This window comes from Neolamprologus brichardi, chromosome 6, assembly GCF_056152115.1.
Source record: "Neolamprologus brichardi isolate AB-2024 chromosome 6, ASM5615211v1, whole genome shotgun sequence".
Classification (NCBI taxonomy): Eukaryota; Metazoa; Chordata; class Actinopteri; order Cichliformes; family Cichlidae; genus Neolamprologus; species Neolamprologus brichardi.
In genome coordinates, this window is record NC_142109.1 from 14,827,301 (window position 1) to 14,843,748 (window position 16,448).

At 39.6% G+C, this 16,448-nt stretch overlaps 1 protein-coding gene across 4 annotated transcripts in view; it reads left to right on the top strand.

The window, feature by feature from the left end:
- Window positions 1-16,448, top strand: part of tbck (TBC1 domain containing kinase) — a 62,163-nt gene that overhangs the window by 356 nt on the left and 45,359 nt on the right. Inside the window, exons 1-21 of one of the 4 annotated variants that reach the window (XM_006787104.3) lie at window positions 198-281; window positions 691-894; window positions 2,012-2,084; window positions 2,585-2,699; window positions 2,810-2,883; window positions 3,442-3,583; window positions 3,664-3,724; window positions 3,816-3,877; window positions 5,646-5,707; window positions 5,827-5,975; window positions 6,524-6,662; window positions 6,762-6,861; window positions 7,148-7,197; window positions 7,330-7,459; window positions 7,600-7,698; window positions 7,773-7,835; window positions 7,935-8,061; window positions 8,238-8,288; window positions 8,389-8,472; window positions 11,940-12,025; window positions 15,000-15,036. In XM_006787104.3, coding sequence (XP_006787167.1) covers window positions 702-894; window positions 2,012-2,084; window positions 2,585-2,699; window positions 2,810-2,883; window positions 3,442-3,583; window positions 3,664-3,724; window positions 3,816-3,877; window positions 5,646-5,707; window positions 5,827-5,975; window positions 6,524-6,662; window positions 6,762-6,861; window positions 7,148-7,197; window positions 7,330-7,459; window positions 7,600-7,698; window positions 7,773-7,835; window positions 7,935-8,061; window positions 8,238-8,288; window positions 8,389-8,472; window positions 11,940-12,025; window positions 15,000-15,036 — 1,897 coding nt within the window. In that variant the 5' untranslated portion in view covers window positions 198-281; window positions 691-701. Of the gene's footprint in view, window positions 1-197; window positions 366-690; window positions 895-2,011; window positions 2,085-2,584; window positions 2,700-2,809; window positions 2,884-3,441; window positions 3,584-3,663; window positions 3,725-3,815; window positions 3,878-5,645; window positions 5,708-5,826; window positions 5,976-6,523; window positions 6,663-6,761; window positions 6,862-7,147; window positions 7,198-7,329; window positions 7,460-7,599; window positions 7,699-7,772; window positions 7,836-7,934; window positions 8,062-8,237; window positions 8,289-8,388; window positions 8,473-11,939; window positions 12,026-14,999; window positions 15,037-16,448 lie in introns of those variants that run through there. The other 3 variants (XM_006787103.3, XM_035906306.2, XM_035906307.2) reach the window with 3 other exon arrangements.

Consider the following 16,448-nt stretch of genomic DNA (forward strand, 5'->3'; position numbering starts at 1 on the left):
TAGCCATATGTTCTACGGCTCGGACATTAGGGAAGCCTTAAAGTTGTCTCGGTAATTGCCTGTGTATAATTAACAGATAAAAAAAATAGACCACAAACAGGAAAAGTACATATAAAACTACTCTTCAGTGACTTTTTTGTCTTTTTTTTCATTGATGACATTTTAACACCGTTGTCTCGCTCGTGCAAAGTATTTTCTGTGCACCCCCCCTCGTCGCAAGAAATAAGCGTCGTCGATCACGTTCGCTCAGCTGTTTTCATCGCGTCGCAGAAACAGGAAAAGTAATTCATTTCAATAATAATTTCAGGTTACTCGTTTACATGGTTATGCAGCTTCGTCTTTAGAGAGGACGCATTTTTTTTGAGGTAATGCATACTAAACGACGGCTCCACATCTGACATGACAGCTATTTTCATAACTTCATACATTCAGTAGCATCGTTGCCCTCTCGCACTCTGTCTTTTGCTTCCGAAACGATATTTCTGTTAACTAACTGGTGTAAGTGTGTTGTAATAACAAAGTCAGTGTTAACCCTTTTGCTCCAATCATGGGCTTTACCTCAATTTTGTGTTGAATTACATTAAGGGTGAAGTTGAATAATATACCACACCACCGTATTGATTAATGTTTCTTTCATTCATGTTTTACGCATATTTTCCCCTTGCTGTTTCCCTTTATCTGTTTTTCAAGCCAGTGGCACAATGCGCTCCCTTAAAGACGCCCAGCTAGGAGCCTTTACCTTCTTTGCCTCAGCTCTTCCACATGATGTCTGTGGAAGCAATGGACTCCCTCTGACTCCCAACTCCATCAAAATCCTGGGACGTTTCCAAATTCTCAAAACCATCACTCACCCCAGACTCTGCCAGTATGTGGACATTTCCAGAGGGAAGCACGGTATGGCTGTCTGTCTTGTCTCTTGTAGTGCTAAAATAAAAATGTGTAACCTGTCATCACATTTCATATTAAGCACTTAATCAACTTATCTAAATTGAAGCTATTAATTTGGACTTTCAGTACAGAACTTACTAAAGTGGTGACACATAACATGTTTAATGGCACACTTGTGTTGGATACATGTTTGCTATGATTTATGGATTTTGGGAATACCTATAAAGCACATGCCTCTGCTGTGAGCAAAGGGGTTCAAAGTGTGCCAAGGAAATATCACCCACACCACCACCAATACACCCGCCAGGCAGAACTATTGATACAAGGCAGGATGTATCCATGCTTTCATGTTGTGTTTATGTCAGATTTTGAGCCTGCCATCTGAAGGTTGAAACTCATCAGATCAGGCTGCGTTTTTCCAGTTTTCTTGTTTCTAGTTTTGCTTATCCTGTGCGAACTGTAGCCTGTTTCCTGTTCTTTGCTGACAGGATTGGCACCTGGTGTTTTCTGCTGCTGTAAGCCCATCTGCTTCAAGGTTCAACATGTTGCATATTCAGCAATGCTCCAAGTTGTTATTAGAGTTTTCTTCTCTGACTTCTGACATCAACAAAGAATTTTCTCCCAGAGAATAGCCACTCACTCAAACCAGCCCATCTGGCACCAACAACCATTGTCATGTTCAAAGTCACTGAGGTCACCTTTCTACCCCATTCTGACGCTCACTTTGAACTTCAGCAGATGGGCTTGACCATGTCTACATGCTTAAATGTGTTGATTTGCTGCTATGTGATTTTTCTAATTAGTTGTACCTAACAAAGTGGCCACTGAATGTATATCTATGTATTTACAAGTGGGAAACATGACATGTACTACATAGTATGTCATTAAGGAGTCCTCCAAACACCATCCTTACATAATGGTTGTGAACATTTGGAAAATGCTAATCCAGAAGTTTTTTGTTTTTCTTTCTGAAATTTGCCTTTCCGACAGCAAAAGTATTAAATGTATTTGTATCTCAACCTTTTATCCTTCTTGCTAGATTTCGAATTAGTCCAGGTGTATTATCAATAGTGACCCTATTGCTTGTTTTAATAATCATTATCTTTTTTTTCTTGCTCTTCAGAACGGCTGATCGTTGTTGCTGAACACTATGAGAACTGTTTAAGCATTTTCCAAAAACCAGAAAACGCACCCAGGTAAAACGACCAAAATTAACCAGACAACAATACATAAAAAATGTGAATGATTCATTGTTATTTTGCCTTTCTTTACTTTCACTTTTGAACAGTTCCCTTTAAACCATAGGTGTCAAACTCTGGCCCGTGGGCCAAATTTGGCCCGCAGCCTAATTACATTTGGCCCGCGAAGCCATACCAAATTACTATTAGAGCTGGCCTACTGGTATTATACAGCTAATATATATATTGTTTAGTATTAAGCTTTGCTTGTTCCATATTCAGTTTTCCAGCAAAACTTATTTGAGTCCATAAGAAAAGATTCATTCTTATATCTGGAGGAAGATTTTTTTTTCAATAAATATTAATGTTAGCCCGCGACTTTGTTCCAGTTTTGAATTTTGGCCCACTGTGTATTTGAGTTTGACACCCCTGCTTTAAACCTTATTGTTCATAAGGTTTTTTATGTGATGTACACTTTTCAGCGCATTAACAATAAAAAAGGTTTCTGTTTGTGCTAGTGCAGAAAAGGTGCTGCAAATAGCCTATGAGGTTCTTGAAGGCCTGGAGTTTATGAACAAAAATGGTTTGGTGCACCGAGCCCTCGGCCCAAACAATGTGCTCATGGACTGCAAGGTACCGTTTCTATCAAAGTCATCAGGTTTATGCTAGCCTGAGTTACTGTCTAGTTTTAAAGAAATTGAAAAAAAAGGTCTTGCACTCTAATGTCGAGCTTGTCTTTGCAGGGGAACGTCAAGCTGGCAAAGTTCGGCCTTTATCACATGACTGATCACGGGGCAGATGTGGATTTTCCCATTGGGTATGTCCTTTTCTTCTCTTTTTTTCCTTCAGTTAGCTCAGTGTAAAGGGTCAATTCTTCACGCATATCTGGTTTCTGTTAGTCAACAAAAAACAGGCAATTGACCGTAAAAATGATGCATAATTGGCTCATATCCTTTTTCACAGAAACCAGCTTTTAGGGCATCCTGATTAAGGAACTGTAACAGATCTTTGGGCTTTGATCCCAATCCAAAGGTCTTCATGTTCTACCAAGTATCTGTGTAATATCCTTTTGCAGACTGAGAAGAGAAATGATGGCTCATTCCTTTCATGAAACATTTGGCGTTGAAAGTTCAATAAATGTAACTGACAAACAGCTTTCGCTTTGAGGAACAGCTGTTTGGACATCATTTATTAACAAGAACAATAACAACACTTTACATAGAGTAATAATGAAGATGTCATATTAGATATAAAACAGAAATTCAGCAAACGCCCTGTGGCGTTTAAAGCCTTAATTAACTTGCTGTTTATAATTTGTCTTATTCTGAGGCTTATAAAAGTGCAATACGTATCTGCTCTGTCATTTTTGCCTCAGGTACCCATCATACCTTGCTCCAGAGGTGATCGCTCAGGGCTCCTTCCACCCCAGTGACCCTTCCCGTGATGAAGCTCCTCTGCCCTCGGGCCCAAAGTCTGATGTCTGGTCGCTTGGCATTTTGCTCTTTGAATTGTGTGCGGTAAGAATTCTTAATAAACATTCATGCAAGATTTTGGATTTTTGTTTAGAAATTCCACCTTAAAATCGAATCAATTGCAGGGCAGAAGACTCCTGCAGAATATTGATATAAGCGAGAGGCTGAAATTCATTTTGACCCTGGGTGAGTACAAAGGTCGTCCAGGTTATTCAGAGTACAGAAAAAATTGTGCCTCTAGTCTCGTTTAAGTGGCAATGTTGTTTGTCCTCCTCAGGTTGCATGGATGACATTGTCACTGTCCTTGCTGAGGAACATGGTTGCTTGGATACCATTAAGGTAAACCTAATGTCTGTTTGACCGGCAGCAATGTCATAGCTGGTGTTGTCTGTATGTGTGTGTGTGTGTGAAACCTACTATAACATAAATTCCATAAAAGACATTTTGAATGCTTTCTGTCTGTCTATGGCCAGATTTTGTCAACACATTAAAGTCACAACTATTCAAGATATACTTTCAGTGTTTGCAGATGAAATCAAAGAGAAGTTTAAATATAGGTGTGATCTGAGTACGACGTGAATAAGCCTACTTATGAGTCATGCTGACAAATGTTGTCACGATAGGCAGTTAGGTTTTTGTTTTCTGATAAAAATACATACAGTCATTAAAGTTGGATTTATCTTCACAGTATTATAGTCACGTGTAAAACCTACATTTATCTCTAGGTTGACTGTGTTTTGATGTCTTTGATCTTCATGCTAATTGGATACCTAAATGTAGGTTCTGAAATCAAAACAGCATGAACCAGATTGTACATATATTCAGTCTAAAAATATTGTTGTTTACTCACCTAATTATTTTAGTTATTTGGGTGGTTGATTTCACTCAAATAATTATTGAATATTTTTACATAAATAGTGGAGTTTGTGATTCAAACAAAAATATCTTATATAGGTATGTATGATGATGAATGGATATAAAAGACAAACAAAAACAGTATATACAGTATGCTTTCATCCAGCAGCAGGTATGGTGGATGTTTATGTACGGACACTACGTGACATCAGAGTGACGGACTGTGGAAAGATACTGTACAAATGTCTGCTTGTTTAGTCGTACAGTGCTCTGCAGCGCCTACCAGAGGAGGGGAGTTAGAACAGGTTCTGTGTGGGGTGTTATGGGTCTGCAGTGATATTGCCTGTTCGTTTCCTGATTCTGGATTTGTACAAATCCTGAATTGAGGGCAAGTTAGCAGCAATGGTCTTTTCTGCAGATGTCATTATTGACTTCTTCTGCACACTCTGTGGCTTATTTAAGCACTGTCTGTTACATGCAAATCCCTTGAAGTTTTGTAACTAGTACATGCTCATGCTACGGTTTTGTTTGGCTTGTACTTAATGTCACAAAAATTTTTTTTGAAAGGGTAGTAGATTTTTTTTATCTCAAAAATGGGTCATTTTTAGCATTCAAAGCTAAGCAATGTGGTGGTGTCAAGATATATACATAACTCAGCTTGAGTGACTGTAAATGGGATGTTATTTTCATAAAATTACAACAGTCTGATTCTATTGTAAGGTGTTACAAATATGCTAAAAATAAGTGCTTGCTAGGCAACTTGATAACATCATAAAATCTAGTGTAGCTAAGACCTTCATGGTCCACAGATAAGGCGTTGTGGAAATTGTGGTTACATAGTTCCTGATGATAGAGGAGGAGTTTATGGACAAAGAAACAAACAAACAGAAAGAGATTTCATGCATTATTATATTTGAAAATGTGACATAATGTAAGTTGGGCACCAGTTTCAATATGGCCAGGGCCCTTTTGTGTGAAGTTTGCATGTTCTCTCAGTGCTTGTACACGTCATTATCCTGGAGTTCTGGTTTCTTCCACCATGGAAAACACTGCTAGGTTAACCAGGTTGTCTTGGCTATGGACACTCTTGAAAAGCAAAAAAAAAGAAAGAAACAATTTAAATTTTTGATGTGTATAATTAAACAACTGTGCAAATGCTCACTAATATTTCTTGACTCTTATTTGGAAGCATCAATGCGGTGTGTCTGTTCCATTTATGACAGAGTTAATCATATTTGTATAATATTTACAGGAGCTGCCTGACAGTGTTCTTGAGTTATTAAGGAAGTGCTTGACCTTTCTTCCATCTAAAAGGTAAATCCAGTTTCTGTTGGATTTCATATCCTATTGCAGGTCATTAGACATTAAGTTAAAAAGAAAATCTTTTTTGGTGTCATGATAATCATGTCTTTTGACTTTTATACATAATATAGGCCAACCCCTGCAGAACTACTGCAAGACCCTGTTTTTAATGGCATCTCCTGCCACTACACACCCTTCCAGAAGCCTGTCAGCCTGTTCTCCTCATCCCTGCGCTGTGCACATCTGGTGCTCCCAGACGACATCAGTGACCTTTGCAAAGGTCTTACCCACTTACACACAAACAAATATGCAGACTTACACAGACACTGAAACACACAACAATGTCGGACAGACACAAACCATATGTCGAACTACTTTCCTTTGATTAAAAACCTTAAAAACACTCTTAAAGCAGAACAGATTATTGAGAAATTGCTTTAATTAAGTGTTCCTTTACTAATAAAGTCGTAGCATTGTTTTATCCTCCTTTTCACATACCATACAGTCCTGTATTTAATTCCAAAATCTCTTTTCTCTTCACCACGCCAACAGCTTTCCACTGTTGAGAACATCTTGACAGTAGAAATGAGAAAGTTTTGTTTTTTCCTGCTTTCTAGTTCTGGAAGCGATTTCCTTAGATTTACGCTGTTTATTTTATTTGTTGCAGGCCAGATGAAATAATTTTAAAAAAGACTTTATTAGTGTCATTTCCTTTTCAAACAGTCACTACTTTCACCATTTATTTTCATATGTTGTAGAGCCACCTGTGCCGGTTGGGTTTTTACTCTTTTTGTGTGTGTGTGTGTATGTTTGTGTGTCTGCTATTAGACGACGATGAGGATTACCTGTCGGAGCGGGCCATAGATGAGGTTTATCATCTGTGGTGTCTGGCAGGTGGAGACCTAGAAAAGGAGCTCACCAACCAGGAAATCATTCAGTCCAAACCACCGATCTCCACACTGCCCAAGTATAAAACAACATATGCACAAACACAAAAGACTGAGCGGTTGGCAGTTTTCATTTAAATTTTGAGCCTGTCTGCATCTTGATTGCATCTCCTTTTCAGTTTCGTCTTGGAGGATGGGGAGACGTTTGGCCAGGGCAGGGATCGGAGTTTCTTGCTCGATGACACGACAGTGACGCTGTCTCTGTGCCAACTCAGAAATGTAAAACCCTAAAATGTGTACATTTCTTTATGAATACTCCTGCACTATCTGCAGCCTTCTTTGATATACTGAAAACAACTGCAGTCATTATGCCACTCTTACTTTTGTATTAATAAGTGTGTTTTTATTAGTTGACAAAATCTTTTAATGTTGCCTTGTTGTATTGCAACTGCAGTCAAATTGCACTTGCAATAGAAACTATAAATTACTATAGAGACTAGATATTTATAGAAACTATAAACCTCTGTTACTGTTTTTACCATAAGTGGTCTTTTTTTCCCCCCAGAGGTTGAAAGATGTAGCCAGAGAAGCCTATTACCCTCTCCTCGAAGACGAGTAAGTGCTCTCAATCCTGAAGTTGCTCTTGTCATCCTCTCCTCCCCTTTAGTATTTTACACCTTACTTCATCATCATATTTTAGCTTGAGAAATGTCATACCCCCCCTCTGCTTATTTCTCCCTCCTCCAGACAGTCGAGTTTGCCCCAGTCCAACAGCAGCAATGAACTGTCGGCCGCCGTCACGCTGCCACTCATCATCCGTGAAAGAGACACCGAGTACCAGCTCATCCGCATCATCCTCTTTGACAGATTGCTCAAGGTCTGGGCTCCATACAAATTCATATGCAGCGCTCGGCATGCAAAAGCATTTCCTCAGTTTCTGTCCTGTATTTGTAGTACTTGTTGTTTAAACGTGTTATTGTTAGACTGGGACTCAATAATGTATTGCTTCGACTTTAGGCCTACCCGTACAAGAAGACCCTAGTGTGGAAAGAAGCCAGAGTGGACATTCCCCCGCTTGTACGAGGGCTGGCGTGGGCTGGCCTGCTGGGCATTGAGGTACAAAAAAAATCATGAAAAGTTGCATTTTTATATTTGTTTGTGGTACCGCTTACTCTCCTTCTTTTGCACAGGGTGACATTCAAGCTAAATATGAAGGTATAGACAAGGATACTCCCATACCAACTGACAGACAGGTACACAGCTGTTTAAAAATGCATGTTACGCCGTGTATACAAGTGGATTTAATCTTGCTTCATTCAGTCTCTTTTGTCTTTTCGTGCACATGCTTACAGATTGAAGTGGACATCCCACGGTGCCACCAATATGATGAGCTGCTGTCATCTCCCCAGGGCCACATCAAGTTCAGACGTGTGTTGAAAGCGTGGGTGGTGTCTCACCCTGACCTGGTCTACTGGCAGGGTCAGTCACTTGGATTTACTTCTCTTGTAACTTGCACTATTTATTATTGTACTGTACATAAATAGACACTAGGTGGTGGTCATGCCACACTTTTCAAATTCCTTGTTAAATTTCTTGACCCTACAGTTGAATTTGTGTGAAGATCATAAGCTGTTCTGATTTGATTTTCACTTCAGGTTTGGATTCACTTTGTGCCCCCTTCCTATATCTGAATTTCAACAATGAAGGCAAGACTTTTAATGTGAACTCAAGTAGCTAACTAGTATTTTATCTCCATTTTATTTTCATACTTTTCATACTTTCATTTTTATCCGATTCTCTTCCCAGCTTTGGCATATGCCTGCATGTCTGCCTTCATCCCCAAGTACTTGTACAACTTTTTTCTGAAGGACAACTCTCACGTGATCCAAGGTAAGCTATACTTGAGTAATCTTTGCACAACTCAGAGAGTTACTTACGCACTAATAAAATATTCAGTTTTCGTTCTTCGAGCAGACGCTGTTCCATATTATTTTATTACTTGTTGCCATTTCTACTAGTTATCATATGTAGTCAACTGCAAGTTAAGTAATACGCATTAAACGTGGTCTGAGCATTCAGTTAAGTTCAAAAGCAAATTATCATCGGCTGGCACTGAGCATCAGCCCGTCAGCTCAATGTTGATTAAATTTTGGCTCCATGTTGCTTCTAAGCTCTGAAAACTAATTTCAGTCTTTCTTAATGGAGTTTGCAGCTGAGTCACATCATTTAGAGATAGGGAAACAAATGAAACTGCAAGTGCCTGCAGAGAAATGTCACAGGCAATTCGTACGTGACTGATAAACAGCTGCACCATACACCTCTTGAACTCCATGGGAAATGTGACTATTATCATTTCTTCCCCTGCTAGATGCCCTGGAGAGAGCTGTCTAATGTTTATCTTTCTGGTCAGAGCTCCTTTGTAGATGAACTGTGTGAAGAAATGGGGCTTGCACAGCTTTGTGCAGTATGAGTTTACATTCACTATGTACTGAGGTTGAGAAGGGCTGAAAAGTGGATCAGGAGAGTACGAGCAACATGTGGGTAACACATAAGAGTTGACTAAATTTCAATAAAACTGATTCACTTGATGGAATTACTACACTCAAGCTTTTCGGAGTCACGTTTGTGTATGTTTTTCTTTGATGAACAATACTGCACCACCCCTCATTTCTTTATATTTTGCTTGAAAAAAGAGAAATAGGTTCAGCAGTTTATTGAAACGTGTACAAATATACATAGCAATGCAGTATATAAGGAAAAAACTGAGCCAATAGTCAACATTTGGTATGACCACCTTTATTCTTCAGCACAGCCTGAACTCTCTTAGTCTGATTGCTTTACATTTCAATCAATCAATCAAGGCTTTATTCGCCACGTGCAGGTTGCCCTGCAATGAAATAGGACCCCCCGACCTTACACACACAACACAGACATCACATGGGGATACAGGTCGAAGATCGGTAGCGTTACAGAAAAAAACCACTGAAATATACACTACAATGGGAAAGTACAAGAGGAAAAAAAGTAAATAAATGTCCACAGCACAACATTATGGAACACATGACAAGCCACAGGGTCGGGTGGGGGGGTGAGGAGTAATCCGAAGCAAACACAGCAGCCATCCTGCCCAGCGCTACCATTTCAGCGCGGGCTCAGACCCGCCGTGTTCCCCAGGAGGGAACAAGCATCAAAGGCGTTTGGAAAGGGAGGGGGGATGAGTGTGTGCATATCAGTGTATATATATGTGTGTGCGTGTCCAGAGTTCAGCTGAGACGGCGTCCTTCGCCCTGCTAGGCTAAGTAAACAGTCTTCCAGCCAACCCAGGTGGCCTTGCATGGAATGGGAAGGAACAGACTAAACATAGTCGTTATCAGGGTGTTTTTGTTTGGCTGCAGCCTTGCGACCGCAGCTGGCACCGAAAAGGGTATCCGCATGAAGTGATGGTGCTTTTTACTTTAGTGTGAACAGCTCATATGAATTTTAAAGCAGTTCTAACAGTCCAACACTGGTCTCTCAATCTCCCGTTGGAGAGCCGTGAGCTTCTCCATGATGTAAGTAGTCGTCGGGAATAGTTCTCCAGTCTTCTTGAAGGACATTCAAAGCTCTTCTTTGGATGTTGGCTGCCTTTTCTTTCCCTTCTTTGTCAAGATGAGCCCACACTGCTTCAGTAATGTTGAGGTTTTGACTGTGGGGAGGCTATTACCTAATAACTGCTATGATGCCTTCCAGTCAGGTTTTAGACAGAACCACAGCAATGAAATAGCACTGAAACCGGTCTGACCAAAGTGTTTAATGACATATGTCTGAATACAGACAGAATACAGACAGTGGAAAAATGTCAGTCTTAGTTTTGCTGGATCTCAGTGCAGCATTTGATACAGTTGACCACAACATATTACTCAAACGACTGGAGAACTGGGCAGTTCTCTCAGGAACTGTACTAAACTGGTTCAAAACATACTTAGAAAACAGGAAATACTTTGTATCAATAGTTAACTTCACATCTGAGCAGACAAGTATCACATGTGGAGTTCCCCAAGGTTCCATCTTGGGACCCCTTCTGTTTAACATTTACATGCTCCCACTGGCACAGATTATAAAGAACAACAAAATAAACTATCACAGCTATGCAGATGACACACAAATATATTACAATGTCACCAAGAGTCCGAGGCCCTGTACAGGCTCTTGGTAAATGCATTGAGGAAATTAGTGACTGGTTGTGCCACAATTTTCCCCAGATAAACAAAAACAAAACTGAAGTAATAGTCTTTGGTGCCAAAGGAAAAACGATTACAGGTCACCAGCGAACTTCAATCTATACACCTAAAAACCACCAACCAGGCGAGAAATTTGGGTGTAGTGATGGATGCAGACCTAAACTTAGAAAAACACATTAAGACAATAACAAAATCAGCTTACTATCACCTTAAGAATATATCAAGGATAAAAGATCTGATGTCTCAACAGGACCTGGAAAAACAGCTCATTCAGAACTCTGCTGCTCGAGTCCTCACTAAGACCAAAATTAGTGGACCACATCATTCCAGCTCTGAGGTCTTTACACTGGCTGCCTGTCTGTCAGAGGATAGACTTTAAAGTTCTGATGCTGGTCTATAAAGCTCTGAATGGTTTAGGACCAAAATACATCAGTGACCTCCTGACCCAGTATGAACCTTCCAGATCCCTCAGGTCATCTGGATCCGGTTTTTTATCAGTTCCCAGAGTCAGAACCAGACACGGAGAAGCTGCATTCAGCTTTTATGCTCCATATATCTGGAACAAACTCCCAGAAAGCCTCAGATCAGCTGAAACACTCAGTTTATTTAAATCCAGGTTGAAGACTCACCTATTCTCAGCTGCATTTGAATAAAGCACCAAATCCACACTTTTAAGCTTAAATTTCAAAACTTATATTTTAACTACTGATTTTTATCTACTGTTCTGATTTTATCTACTGTTTTTTTAAATCAATTTTAAATCATGCTTTTTATTGTTTTTGTTTTTTAATGTCTCTGTAAAGCACTTTGAATCACCTTGTTGTTGAATTGTGCTATATAAATAAACTTGCCTTGCCTTGGCTATTGAGGGGAATATTGACTTTCAAGCTCATTAAAATTGTAAAAAATCGCCTTATATACTTTATTTCATTTATGTTTGCATATGTTTCAATAAATTGCTGCACCTATGTTTAATTTTTCTTGCAAAATATAAAGAAACGAGAGGTGGCTCAACACTGTTGGTTGTATTTTCTACTGGTTACTATAGAGCTTTGTTTGGTCAGACCTACTGTTCTTCACGCCTGAACACTCAAACTACTCAGTACACTCTTTATGGACCTTTTGCCTCTTTTTCAGAGTACTTGACTGTCTTCTCTCAAATGATTGCCTTCCATGACCCAGAGCTAAGCAACCATCTAAATGAGATTGGCTTCATCCCAGATGTAAGTTACCAAGAGTGCAAGTGTTCTGGCAGAGTGATGAAAATAAAAGTCAGCAGTGTAGGACATGCCTGGTTATTAACATTCTTTTTGTTATTGCAAATTTATATTTAATGGCAAGTCAAAAATAGTACAAAAATATTCTTAGTGTCTCATTGCCAGGGGACAAAGAAAATGACCATCCATAGATTGTTACGTATATCTTTTCATAGTCAATGACATTTTTGGTTCCACATCCCCATTTCCAGAATTTGTGGCCAGGGTCAAGTTTTCCCCATAGTCAGCTGGTAATGATTTATACAGCGGCTAATGTCTGCAAGGCACACTTAATGATTGTCCTCTGTCAGGCTTACCTTATTTCTCTTACTTTGCGCCACCTCTCCTCGCCCTTTGCTTTCCTTCTTACGGCTCTGCTCAGACAGTGACAAGGTTAAAGTCTCCACCGTCTCTCCAGGGTTTCAGTTTGTGTGCTGATGAATGTGTGTCATCCACAGCCCGGCCTCTGAGACGTTACCCGATGAAAAGTGGGGTCTTTATCACAGAGGAGTCAGGGATTTAAGTCTCTATTTCCTCAGTGTCTGATATTGCAGCTGTAAAATGGAGCAAGTGAAGCACCAAACTGTGCTTGTTGATTGTCAGAATATGAAAGTGTATGGGGAAAAAAATGAAGCCTGCAGGTGATTTTGTCTTTTTAAACATGGTTTTATGCTGAACAGATACCCTGTTGTAATTCTTTTAGTCTTTTGCGCCTTTATTGTTCAGACTTGGGCCTTCCAAAAACTGCTTATCATTCTGGGTTGTCATTTAGAGCATGTACAGTACTACCATTTCAAAGGGGACTTCGTATGCTTGCTTTTGTTGTTAGGCCAGGGCAATACTGGAACACTCTTTGTTGATACAGCTGTCATGCTTGATTTCAGTCCCAGTAATCAGACTTTATATATAATAAACCCCTTTTCCCTTTGTGAACTGCAGAGCACACTCTGAGCTCTTGTTTTACTCAGGCAGTAAATCCATCTGCACTAAAAGGCCGAATGTCACTGCAGTATGAATGGATTTCTCATACATGCGAACCGGAACATGGCTAGTTCAACACACTTTGTCTTTCAGAAAGAAAAAAAAAAATGTTGTGCAAACATGCAGAAACCACAAGTAATCTTTGGAAATGCTGCAGAGGTCCTGGACTCCGCTCCAGCAGAGTCAAATTGCATGTTGCCAGTGGTTTAATTCAGGGCCACTTTCAATTTTGGCTACATCGCCTCTCCTGAGTCTGCCATTTACACCTACGCTAATCCAATCTGGCTGCACTCGCAGTCCTGCTGCTGGGCTGTTGCGGCTGAGGAGGAGACTCTGAGTGCAGTGGCTGTCTCGTCACACTTAGGCACACAAGAGGTCCACTGAACAGTCACCAGCTCCCTCGCAATTAGCAATCAGTAAACTGGCTGAGATAACTCCGCTGTTGCTGCTCCAGAGCTTTTGCCGCTGAAATTTACAAAGCCTTGGTGACAGTGGCCAGCAATTGGCAGTTGCTAGAACAGTTGGTTAATGGCGTAATGTGTGTGTGTGTGTGTGAGTGTGTGTGTGTGTGTCTAGGTCTGTATCTGTCTGTGTGCCTTATTTCATTTCAATTTTATGCTTTTCCTCCCGGGGAAGTGCAGAGAGTAAATAAGAGAGAAAGAAAGGACGAATGACAAATGACAAGATCAGTATATTGAGATTCATTTTCATTGTTAGCGTTTTTCCCGTCGACTTATAACCAAAGTCAGCAGTTTGCTCTTTATTGCTGTTGCGGTTTCTTAGCTGTGGAGATACACAGCCATGTGTGCTGCTTTTCTCAGCGATTGATTCATTTAATTTGAGTCTTAGCGTGTTATTTTGAGTTGATGTGTTGAATACTACGCACACATGAATGCTGTACAGTGGGGGAATTTATGTGAGCCCCTGCTGAATGGGTAAGTTTGCTCTCTTCCAAAGAAATGAACAGTCTTTAATTTTTGTGCTAGTTTCATTTTAATGGAATGAGAGTCAAATAAGTCTTTTATCCCCAAGCAGAACATAGCAACTGGTGGAGAATCCCTTGTTGGCAAGCTCAGTGGTCAGACGTTTCTTTTAGCTGGTCACCAGGTTTGCACACATCTCAGGAGGGATTCTAGCCCACCCCTCTTTACAGAGACTCTCTAAATCCTTTTCTTACTTGCTGCTTGGCAGCTCACAGCTTCAGCTTTTCTTTTTTGCCTTTTCTTTTTATGGTACAGTAGATGGCCCTGTCCTTTGGCCCCTCAGTGTGGTGATGTCATCCTGTAACCTTAGCAGAAAAAAATCCAAGAGTAATGTTTCCACCTCTGTGTTTGACCGTGGGGATTGTGTTTTTTGGTTCATACTCAGCATTTTTCTTCCTCCCAGCAAGGCAGGATGAGTTGATACAAAAGAGCTCGATTTTGGTTTCATCTGGTCCCAGCCCTATTCTCCCAAGTCTTCTGTAAATCATTTAAATTTCTTCCATTTCTGAATAATTGGACCAGCATTTGTCAGCTTCTCTCCAAGCTTCTTGCTGATAGTCTTTGTGCAGGTTCACAGTCTTGTCCCTGACGTCCTTTGACAGTTCATTGGTCTTACCCACGGTGGTGGAGATGTTGGAATGGATGAAATTAATTGTTTGGACAGGTGTACTTACATATAACAACTTATCTGTAATTGAATAATCGATCAATCGATTGTAATCTGTGTGCAATATGGCCACACAACCTGTGGCAGCCAAAATTCATGCTGTTATGTGTTATTTCTGGATTTTTAGTTGACATTCTGTCTCTCTCCATTCAAATGAAACTACCATAAAATTTAAAGACTGTTTATTACCATGTGTGTGTGAGCAAACTTAAAAATTCAGGAGGGGATCATATCATTATTTTCCCCAATTTATAAGTTATGCTTATAGTCTTATGTCATCATCTTTTTTCTCTTTTCTTTTTCCACACAGCTTTATGCTATTCCCTGGTTCCTAACAATGTTTACACGTAAGTACTCTTTTTTTTTTTCACCCACAATGCCCTGGCTTGATGTGGCACTGAGTGTAATCAAAAACTTTCACAGGATATTTGAAGTCAGGTTTTAGTCTGAGTGCAAATAAAAAGGACTGAAAAGGTCATTGGCTCAAATTTCGAGTTCTGTAGGTTTTTTTAAATTTATTATGGTGACCTTTACTATCGCTGCTAATTAATTCCAGTCCTGAAGGGAAAGGAGTCGCTCAGTCCGGCATCAACTGAGATGTTGACTGGCACAGCTTCTTTTTTTTTCATTTTGTATTTATCCGGATAAATAGTAAAAAATCCAACTTGTGACCAACAAGATAAATCAGCTGCTCAAATGTGTGTTGTATTCAATGCGAGAAAAGAACAAAAAACACATATTCTGATGAAAACTATCAACCACTGCTGGCTTTATTCAGAACTTTCAATTTCATCTCACATGAGGGGAGCTCAGTTATTACTTAGTAATTTATAACATGAAATATGACAGCTCACAGTTCAGGTGCAGTTGTTTTGCTGAGCTGGGTTTGCAGTGAATCTATAAAATCTGCCAGAGAAAGGACCTGATTTACTTGAGTACATTTTTTCAGCCTGCACAGAGTAAAGTCATTTAACGTTGGAATAAATAATAAAGTAATTGTCCAGAATGTATAAAATCCATACTAACGATCTGAAGTTACAACTGCAATTCTGCCTGTTTGTGTAAAGAATACAAACTTGCTAAATAAACATCCAGCTTTGCTTGAAGTATTTCATGAAATAAAGATAAAATAGCCAGTTAGAGTGACGACTGTTTGGAAAAGTATTGATTAGAGTGCATGAATCTAAAGCGATCAATAATACATTTGTACATGAAGGCCTTGAAAATATTTTAGAGGTGATATGAAACAGAGGAAAGAATACAGTACGTGGTAGAACACGGGTAGGATGTGGCAAACAAAATCAATCCCAGGCGCTCGACTCCAGGATGATAAAAATAAAAAGCCTTTAATGAATATGGATTTGAAAAATGATAAAAAAGGCATTAACAATTATCGGCAAGCTTGCCTCCCTCAAGAGAACCTTGAGGAGAGCGTGATGCTTTTTTTTTTTTTTTTTTTAAACTCTTCTATATTTATTAATGGTATCTCTACGTTGTTTTGTTCTGGCTTCTTCCAGTTTTAAGGGCACCGAGAATGCAGGTGGTAGAGTAAAAAAAAACAAGAATCCAACCTCCCTAATAGGGCTGTTCGATATAACGATATATATCGGATGACGATATAAAAATGTCTATGTTTCATTTTACGCTATCGTTTGTTTCGTGGTGTCACAAAATGAACTGTTTACAGCAATATTTTTTCATCGTTCTGATGGTCACTGTAGTGGCTATATTAATTTCTTAAACTTGTCTCTTTCTCTTA